Below are 10,853 nucleotides of genomic sequence, written 5' to 3' on the forward strand. Positions count from 1 at the left end.
TCATAATGCATACATGCTTAAAAAGTAAAGTTTGAACTAAATTTATAAGATTAAAAAGTTCTAAAATCCATTTAAACTTAATTTATTTATACCGAAAATCAATCTTAAATCAATTTTTAACCACCGAAACACAAGTCATAGTTAATGTGTTCTACAATATTACTGCTAGCTAAAGAACAAATCACAAACATGTTTGAGGTTCAAAGACAAAGTTATAGAGGAAGGTTTTGCATAATTATATTGGGGGAATTGTAAATTAACGGAAAGAAGTAAAATTATTTAACAATAAAAATATGAAGCTGTAAATCAAGTCTATGTTTTAGTATAATAAGATCACACGTTTCACTTCCACTTTCATGTTTTATAATTATTTTCATTGTTTTATTAACTTATAATTCCCACAACTTTATTCAATGTCATTTCTTTTCAAAAATTCCTTAGGCTGTGTTTGAATATTATTGACCTAAGTAAAAATTTGTGAAGAAAAGAAAAAAGAAAAAAAAAAATGAAGGAAAAAGTGACTCAATGAATTCGCTCTTAAATTCTTCAACAAACACAATATTTACAAATTTTATATTTTGTGTAACCAATATACTATTGTGGTCCAGCAATGCTAACTATCATGAAAAACCTTTCATGAAAATAATCATGAACGTTTTGTGACCTTTGGATTACATTTAGAATAAAACATCACACACTAATCAAGGTAATTTAAAGATCATAAATTTTTCATGATCATTTTCATGACAAAATTTCCATGATTCCTAACTTTTCCCATTATGGTCATAATATACTTCTCTCATATATGTCTCATACATGTAATGCAGTTCTCTACTATATAAATGTGAGCTTTACATATATGTAGCATAAATAGATTACATTGGTCAAATGGTCAATTAAAATAATTTTTTTTTTAAATGGAAACTAAGTGAATAATCTTTTTATCTCGCAACTACATAACAAAGATAAATTGCCAAGTTTACTATAAAATTTCTCACTAAGATAAATTGCCAATTTTTACTATAAAATTTCTCACTAGTGACACTAATTTAAACCAACTCATAGTTAAATATCAAATGATGACCTTAGAGTATCAATAATTACCCAGATCGATGATGCATTTAATACAAAAATAAACACAGATATAAAAATAAATAAAATTCACATATTTATTTCACATCTATAATTATTTCAATGTTTAAAATCCTGTGTTTCTAGCATAACTCCACAATCCTGTGTCTCTCCTCCTTCGTTTTCGTCCTCAACACTCTCTGACACACACTGCTCTCTCTCTCTTTCTGTCTCTCTCTCTCTATATGTGGCGTAAACATGATGCCTGTTAGTGCAAGCAAAGCAAGCAAGCACCCCCACTTTTTTTTTTTCGTCTCCCCCCCTAAAACTAAAAATGTATTCTTCTTTCTCTGTTAAAAAAATATATATAAATTTATAAAAACATAAAAGTTTCTTCTTCTTTCTTTTTTTTTGAAAAAATTATTATTATTTTTCTTTTTCAGATTTTGAATCTTGTAATAAAAAAAATTAATTTTATTAATTTAAATCTCAATCTTTTAATTTATTTTTAATTTAAATAATTTGTCTATTTTCATTAAGTAAAGTGAGAAAATTAATATTTTAATCATTAATTTCAATAAAAAAGTAATATCTAAAATAGTTTTCTTACACTTATATTGAGTATAATGATTAAAATATTTATTTTTTATCAATTTTATTTAAAAAAAATAGAAAAAAATAATTTAAATTAAAAATAAATCAAAAAATTTAAATTTAAGCTAACAAAATTAAATATTCAAGAGTTTATTTTGTTATAATGCACAAATCTTATAATTTTTTTTATTTTTTTTTTTGGGTTTCCCAATTCTTTTTCAGCTCCCACTTTTTCTTTTGTTTTTAAGCCCTCACTACTGCTATAAGCTCATGTTTAGTGCTTCACTAGCAAAACCCACCTGCAAAACTCTCTCCATTCTATCTCTCCCCCCTCTTCTCTTCTCTTCCCTTCTCCTCCATCATCACCCACTTGCTCAAATTTTTTAATCCAAAACATCTCTATTTTCTTTGCCAAACATAGTCTTCTCTTACAGTAGATTTGTCTTTTGGCTATAGAAGGTGCTTAAGCTCAAGATTTTCAGAGACACATACCCGTTACCCAAGTCGTGTTAGTGCCTTCTCTCATGATCATGCCTTGTATGTCTACAGTCTAGTGCCCCTATAGCCCTAGCCATATCTTCACATATCATTGTCTTTTCCAGAACACTGTTCTGAGGGTTGACTGCCTTACCTCCTCTCTCCCTCTTTTTCTCTCTCCTCCACCATCAAGGGGTTGATAGAAATAGAAAAGGTGTAAGCACAGACAGAGGACCATTTGCGCATACTGGTTTGTTCCTGTAACATTGCTAATTTTCTACTGAATTTGCTTATTTGTTTTCTTCTTTTCCCAGTCCTTAAAAGAAAATGAGATGATGATTTTTAACACTTGGGCACTGTAATTGACTTTGTTTTAGATTCTGGTAGCTCTAAGAACTCTCTCTCAAAAAAAAAAAAAAAATTATAGTTCAATTTTTCATCAGAACAAATCTTGTTTCTGAATTTCATGATTACATTTTCTTTGGTTTGAAAAGAAAAAGAAAACAAAACAAAAGTTACTATGTTCAAGATAATGATGTCTAGACAAGAAGAGTCCATAGGTGTGCTACAGTGCTTAGTTATGTAGTGTGTTTTTGCTTCCAAAAAAGTGAACAATTCTTAAAAAAAAAAAAACTCCTAGCAATTAAAAAACAGTATCAAACACTTTTAATTTAATCATTTAATTCTCTAGCTAATTCTCTCCTGTCTTGTTCCATCCTCTTTTGGTCTCCAAACAAACAACACAAAAAAGGGGAGAGAAAGAGAGTCCTAGAAATGGAACTTTCAAGTGAAGATGGGGAGATCCCAATCCCAATCCCAATTCCAATCAACAGTTCATATGGTGTGGGGCACATGATCCATCATGATCCAGCACCCCGCAACCACATAATTCCAACTTCATTAGCAACCCAAAACAACCAGATGTCCTCCAATGGCCCTCCAATTCCCACAATAACCCTAGTGGAGGACCATCATGTACCCTACAAGAAAATGGTGAGGTACAAGGAATGCCTAAAGAACCATGCAGCATCAATGGGTGGAAGTGCCACAGATGGGTGTGGTGAGTTCATGCCCAATGGAGAAGAGGGTACCCTAGAAGCCCTCACTTGCTCAGCCTGCAACTGCCACAGAAACTTCCACAGAAAAGAAGTTGAAGGTGAGCAACATCCCTCTTCCTGTGAGGGCTACCACACCCCACCACATCTCAACAGGGTTGGGGGCAGAAGAGTCATTCTGAGCCATCATCACAAGAACTTTTTAGGCCCAGAAGCTCTAGGGTACCCTACAGCCACTTTTATCCCCTCTGGACCAGCACCACCACCAGCAGCCCACCACCAGATGTTAATGTCCTACAATATGGGGTCACTACTACCTTCAGAATCTGATGAGCAAGAAGATGGTGTCGGTGGTGGTGGAGGGGTGCTGCTGAGGCCACCTCATCATCAGATGGTGAAGAAGAGATTCAGAACAAAGTTTACCCAGGAACAGAAAGAGAAAATGCTCAACTTTGCTGAGAAAGTTGGGTGGAAAATTCAGAAGCAAGAGGAAGCTGTGGTGCAACAGTTGTGCCAAGAAATTGGAATCAAGAGAAGAGTCCTCAAGGTTTGGATGCACAACAACAAACACAATCTAGCCAAGAAGAACCCCTCCTCCACTCTTCAAATCCCAATCTAAAAGCAAAACCAAATAAAAAAAACTTTTTTTTTCTCCATTAATCCCACTGCTTAACTGAGAGTATTCCTTTTTTCTTTTTCTTTTTTTCTTTTTTGTTTGCCCTTTTTGTCTTTTAACCATTTTCTTCCTTGGTGTCCCTTTTGGAGCTATATCCATATTTTTAATATTTTTTTGATTATGTAATGTGGTCTGATGGAATTGGGTTGATTGATATACTCTTTTAAGAGTAGATTGTATTTATAAGGAGAGTTTATTAATTAAATCCTTTCTTTTTATTTAAAGGGAACAGTTCAGTTACATAAAAAATAATGTTTAAAAAATTGAAATTTCAATACACATTTTGTATATTTACATATCTACATTTCTTAAGTCATTTTTTAAACACTAGTAGTACATGTTTAGAAAAATTATTTAAATAAAAAAAAAAAGAGTCAATGGTATATATTTATTATGGCTCACTTCTCATTAATTTTAAATTTTTATTATACACTCTTCAAAATAATATTCGCAATAAATTTTCATAACTCATAATATTTTTATTTTTTAAATGCAACATAACATTCCATAAATGTCATATAATTATGTAGAGATTTTATATTACTTTATTAAAAATAAAATAAAATAAAAAGGGAGAGAAAAAAGTTGGAGATCAAGTCAGCTTTGGGATTTGTTGTTCACCAAATACATTTGTTATTCAAAATAATAAAAAAGTCAATGCAAAAAATTTATGGAAAAAAAAAATAATAAAAAAAACAAAACCTGAGATTTCATCTTTATAGCAAAATAATTTTTTAATTGCAATAAACTAAACCTTAAATTTTTTATTTATTTTCAATTTATTGTCTATTTTCATTAAGTAAAATTGCTTAAAAAATATTATTTTAGTCATTTAACTCAATAAGAAATGATAGTTTAGATATTTCATTATATTGAGTTAATATTTTTTCGTTGACTTTACTCAACAGAAATAAGCTGATGATTTAAATTAAAAATAAAGAAAAAGATTAAGATTTAAATTGGTAAAATAAAAAACACAAGTGTTTTAAATTTTTCATTATCTTTGTTTTCTAAAACGTGAAAAACAAAAGTCAAAATAATAGTGATACCAACCAGGCCAATATGAACAATTTGAAACATCTTCTTAGGCTATGTAAAATTTCCTTAAATATTGAAATTAAGAAGAAACCTTTCTTTGTAAAATAATTGTTTACAATTTGTTTCTTTGCAAGGTTTTGTTTACCTTAATTTGCTAACAAGGGCAAGAAAAGTAAAGTCCTACGATGCCAATGAAACTACAACTAAAATCAAGTTTTGCTTCTTATTGTGTTGAGGGAGGTTTTTTTGATCTATAGTGTTTAATAGTAACCCTCTTGGATAGCATAGCCCAGGTTTGGCATGGGTTTTTTTTGGAGTTATTAGGTTAAAATAATCACAAAAAAATAAAATAAAATAAAAAATTAATAAGATAAAATGTTACATCTAAATTATAATCATTTCAATTTTTTCTTTTAAAAATAAAAAAAGTCAAAAAATTCATCCCAAACAAGACTTTTTAACCCATGTTAAAATAATTAAAAAATCAAAAAATCAACTCACTTCCCAAACCAAGCCCATGTATGTGTTACTAATTGAGGTGTAGTTGTTCTGAACTGACAATTTTCTGCCTAAACTCTATCTATTTGTTACTTACCAAACAAAAACCAAAATTATAGTTGTGTCGTTGTAATTTGACTCGTGTATCAATTTGGTCTTTATAATTTTAATTATATTGGCTTGGCTCTTTAATTTTTCACATTATGTCAATTTTAAAATATTCGTTAAGAAATTAGACTGAAATCAAAGGTGAAATGGTCCATGAATCATTTTAAATTAGACGTTAACCCCTTAATCATTTGAAAAGTATGAATAAACTATTTTATCCTTTGATTTCAGTCCAATTCATAAATGACATTATAAATTAGACTAGATTCACATTGAATAATTGGAATTCTTAAAAGGGTTAATTACTCTTTTCATCTATGTAGTTTGACTCAAATTTTACTTTATTCCCTATAGTTTTAATTTAAATAATTTGATTCTTACACTTTAAGTTTAATTTCAATTTAATCATTTTGTTTAATTTTTTTTTTTAATTTTGTCTATGTGTACACCTTAGAAAATTGAAAAGCGTCCTAAAATTGTTAATTTAATATCTAATTTAGCTGAAAGAATGAGATTAAAACCTTAGAAAATTAAACAATTTGATTCTTACACTTTAAGTTTAATTTTAATTTGATCATTTTGTCTAAATTTTTGTTAATTTTGTGTATGTGTACAACTTAGAAAATTGACAAGTAATTTAAAATTGTTGATTTTAAAATCTAATTTAGATGGAAGAATGAAACTAAAGCCTTAGAAAATTGGCAAGTGTTCTAAAATTTTTAATTTTAATCTCCAATTTAGACGAAATGACTAAATTAAAACTAAACTTGAAGTGTAGAGACTAAATTGTTCAAATTGAAATTATAGGGACTAAAGTAAAATTTTGGTCAAATTACAGAGGTGGCAAGTGTAATTAACTCTTTTTAAAGTATTCACCAAAAAAAAAAAAAACCTCTTTTTAAAATTAAACTGACACGAAAGGCAAACTACAAGAACTACATGTATAATTTACCAAAAAATAAAAATAAAGAAAGCAATTACATCTATTAGATCAAGCATATTCACTTGGAAAAGTACACTAACAGTTAAAATTTAGTACTTTGTTTCCTTAATTTTCAAAAAAAAAGAAAGAAAGGATAAAAACATATAAATAGAATAAAATAGAAACTAAGGCTATAATCTGTTGGGGAAATGAAATGCCCACATATAGTACAACTAATCCATTGGATCCCTAAAAGTTTGGAACAATGTTCATTAATTGGTCACATGTTTCATGCATGAAATATTAATCACCTCACACATTACTTAGCAACAATGTTACAATTGGCAACTAATTTGTCATATGGTCCACTAGGCCAACATTTAATGCATAGACCAATAACTATTCTTCAATTAATGACAACATCTTCGAGTTTAAAGATTCAAATTTTACCACAAACAAATTTTTATGTCTAATTTATCATGCTACACAACCCCACAATGGGGGAAAATAAACACTACAATAAAAAGTATCAAACTTTTCTTTATAAGAATTGAATCTGAGATTTCACACAACAAAAAAAAGTTAAACAACTATTAAACCGAATGTCTTAGTTCATGCTCTTTTATATAATATGTTTGATTTTTTTTTTTTTTTGGATTGCCCAAAAAGGAGAAAAAAAAAATTACCACAAATAAGACTCTCCAATCCTTATTATTATTATTATTATTATTATTATATATAACTAAGTGTCCAAACTAGTTTGCGCGAATCTTGACTAATTTCAAAACTATGAAGTTAACGATCAACTCATCGCGTTCGGATCCTCTAGAGTAACTCTCTAGAGTGATCCTCTAGAGTGGATGATCCGACGGTTCAGAATCGTCCTCACCAAAACGACGTCGTTTTGGTGAGGATTTTCAAAAAAAAAAAAAAAAAAAAAAAAAACATTTTTCTGCCGATTTCAAAATTCCCCCCAGCTGAAGAATGTCATTCCAGCGGGAAGAAGCATACCTGCGAAAGAAGGAGAGAGGGAAGAAGAGGCAGAGAGGCTGCTCCGTCGTGCATCCCGTCGGCCCACCGTCGCAGTCGCCCCGTCGCCCCACCGTCGCAGTCGCCACTGTCCTGCCGTAAGCTTCGGTCTTACCCAAATTTGAAATAGGTAAGAGTGGTGAGGTTTTTGAGTGGGTTTTACCCAAATTTGAAATAGGTTTGGGTCAAGAATTGGAGATGTCCTTATGTGTATACTTACATATGTATTTATGTATGTGTGTATATATGGTTCTTGTATGGCTCATTGAAACTTCAATTTCCATTGTGGGTACCTTGCTACCTTGGTATGTTTTTGTGAGTTTATTACAAATTGAATTTGTTCGCTTTTCCCATATGGGTACTGGTTCTTTACGGTGACATTTGGTGTCTGCAGCAAAGAAAAGTTTTGGCATTTATGGTAATCTGTGGTTGTCATGTTGTTTAATGAATCAACGTTTTTAAGACAGAAAATATGATATTTGCAACATTCAATGACAGATTTTCTATTACTGTCTTGACAAAAGGGGAATGCTTTTGGATATAAAGGCCCTAATGCCACACATTTGGTTTCGGTGACGATCTTTCTCTGTTTCTTTTCTATTTAGTTGTCATTTTTGGGAATCAACAATAAGTATGATAAAATGATAGTTATAACTACAAAAACTCGACTAAATTCTTAATATTTTTGGAAGCTTGAAGGATGAATTTGGGTGAACCAAAGCAATTATGGTTTCTTTCTATGGATCTAGCTGTATTTGAAGCTAAACCTTCAAAAGACGTAGCCAATAGATTTCCATAAGGATGAGAGTGAAGACTCAGGTGTCCAAAATCTTCAGTTTGTTGGCTCATTTATTTGCTTAGATATTGCAAAGCTTTGATTTGTCCACATAAGACTATACAAGGCATGGATGATGCTCAGATTTATCACATTGCATGGTTATCAGGACAAGATGGATAAGCTTTAATGTGGATGGCAAGTTGTTAGGTTAGATTTTAGTAGATTTGGCTAAATTCTTTGAGAATAGCTTATTTACGGCTGACCCATAAGCATCGTAGAATTTATGGACAACCTATCCCTATGAGAATATCATGCTTCTCCATTTCCCTTCCCTCTAGCCCAGCTACCACCACCATCATCAAACACACCTTCAAGACAGTGAGATTGCAGATATCTACTCATATATTCATGTGTCTTGAAAGAATAAAGCAACAGATTTTTGATAAAAAAATTAATTCATCCACCCAAGTAATGCCCCATATTCTTTCCTGTGATTCTTCTTATTAATTTTTAAAAATTTATAAATTTATAAGCCATACCCATTTTATATATATTCAGGTCGTACGTTTGTTATTCGTTAATTATATTATTTGGTTTTTATACAGTTTTTATGCTAATATTGAGCACTTTTTTATTTTTAAGTGACTTGGCACATTGATATGGAACCTAACAATCATGAGAATGACGGGGGTGAGTGTGATTGGAAGCCTAGAGTTCGCATGACATTTGATACAGAACAAGAAGCATATGATTTCTATAATACTTATGGAGGAAGGTTGGGCTTTAGTATTAGAAGGGGTTATGTAAACAAGAGCAAAGAGGGGCAAATCACTTCAAGGCAATTTGTTTGTAATAAGGAAGGATTTCGGGTTGTCGACAAGCGAGATTCATTAACAAAAAATCCTAGGCAGGAAGTGAGGACTGGTTGTCAAGCCCGAGTTGTCATTAAGTGGGATAGGAATATTCAGAAATTTTTTGTTAGTGATTTTGTTGAACAACATAATCATATCTTCGTACCAGCAGAATGTACGCATATGTTACCATCCCAAAGGAAGATATCTGCATCACAGGCAACCGAAATAGATTTAGCCGAAAAATCTGGAATCCGTCTTAATGCTGCATTTGAGCTCATGGGTAATGAAGTTGGTGGAAGGGAGTCGCTTGGGTTTACAAAACTTGACCAAAAAAATTATTTGAGAACGAAGAGGCAAAACAGTTTAGCATATGGGGAGGCAGGTAGCATTTTGCAATATTTTCGTGACAAATCATTGGAGAATCCATCTTTTTTTTACTCGGTCCAATTAGATAACGAGGAGCAGATTACGAACATATTTATGGTGCCTTTGATGTAATATTAATATCTTCTTTTTTGTAGGTACTATACGGTCGTGGTCGTGGTCGTGGCTGTGGCCGTGGGCATGGGGATGTCGATCACAAGCGAACATCTTAGTGTTATTTTGTTTTCGGAATTTTTGTGAAGGGCATTTTGTTGGATATGTAATATTCAAAACTTGAAATGTTGCTGAAATTTTGTTTCAATTGTTGCTTAAATTTTTGCTAAAATTTATGTTCAAATGTTGATGAACTTTTGATTAGTTTTTGCTTCATTTTTGTTGAATTTTCTGTTCAAATGTTGCTGAAACTTTGGAGAATGAGCTTCATACATAACTACGATAAGGATGGTCGTACTGTGTTAGAGATTAGGAATTAGGCGAATGAGCTTCATATATATGCATTAGTAAGATTAAGTTGCTGGTACTGTGTTGGGCAGCAGCATATGTAATCTGTTGAAGCATATCTCTTAGTTATGCATATATCTTAGTTATGCATATATATGAAGCATACAAACAGCATGGATTCAACAGCCACTGGTGTAAGGTTGTAATCTGTTGAAGCATTCTATGGCAGCATTCCGGATGCAGCTGCTGGTGTAAGGCAACAACAGATGCAGCTGCTGGTGTAAGGGCACTGTGTTGAGGCAACAACAACAGGTTGTACAGTCGGGTCTGTCTTCCTGCATTCATTGTGCTCGTGCAGTCTAGTGATGCTCATGATGCACTAGTATCCTTTTTTGGTAATGAGCCAGAGTATACAAATAAGCTAAATGCAATCACAAACCTGTTTGAATCCTGTTTAGAAAAATGACATCTAAATTGGGCTCCAATGAAGGTTGAAACAGCAGGATTTTTCCCAGCTGAAAATATAAATTTTATTTTTTCCAACAAGAAAAAAAAGAGAAGGAAATGCTCTCAATCTGAAAGGCACATTTGGGCATTTGCCCCATTACTGTAATAAAGGAAGCAACACTATGCAAATTCAGGTGGAATTAATAGGAAACAACAACCAAGGGCAAGAAAAAATAATCAAACACTTGATTATAACATTGACAGATTTGATACCTCTCAAAACTATTTTTTTCCCCTCTTTTACAGATCCCTTTGAGAAATTAACTTCACAGAATATATACGAAAGAGTACATTCCCATTGCAGTTCCATCTTCTAGACTTTTTTCAAAAAGGAAATATGTGAATTTAAATGGAAAAAATGTGAAACCACAGGAACACATCCAAGTTTGGTATCACAAACCTGTTTGAATCCTGTTTCAAT

At 31.6% G+C, this 10,853-nt stretch overlaps 2 protein-coding genes across 2 annotated transcripts; both read left to right on the forward strand.

Moving 5' to 3' along the window:
• The first annotated feature begins 1,925 nt into the window (after window positions 1-1,925).
• On the forward strand, window positions 1,926-4,097 carry LOC114296556 (zinc-finger homeodomain protein 2). Its single transcript, XM_028240855.2, has 2 exons — window positions 1,926-2,392; window positions 2,894-4,097. Exon 2 carries the CDS (start codon window positions 2,917-2,919, stop codon window positions 3,814-3,816), a length of 900 nt encoding a protein of 299 aa, XP_028096656.2. The 5' UTR covers window positions 1,926-2,392; window positions 2,894-2,916; the 3' UTR covers window positions 3,817-4,097.
• Window positions 4,098-8,905: 4,808 nt separating this feature from the next.
• On the forward strand, window positions 8,906-9,696 carry LOC145791367 (protein FAR1-RELATED SEQUENCE 5-like). Its single transcript, XM_082871717.1, has 2 exons — window positions 8,906-9,388; window positions 9,622-9,696. Exons 1-2 carry the CDS (start codon window positions 8,906-8,908, stop codon window positions 9,694-9,696), a joined length of 558 nt encoding a protein of 185 aa, XP_082727843.1.
• Window positions 9,697-10,853: the final 1,157 nt, after the last annotated feature.

Source organism: Camellia sinensis, chromosome 5 (assembly GCF_055761805.1).
Source record: "Camellia sinensis isolate YWXY chromosome 5, ASM5576180v1, whole genome shotgun sequence".
NCBI lineage: Eukaryota > Viridiplantae > Streptophyta > Magnoliopsida > Ericales > Theaceae > Camellia > Camellia sinensis.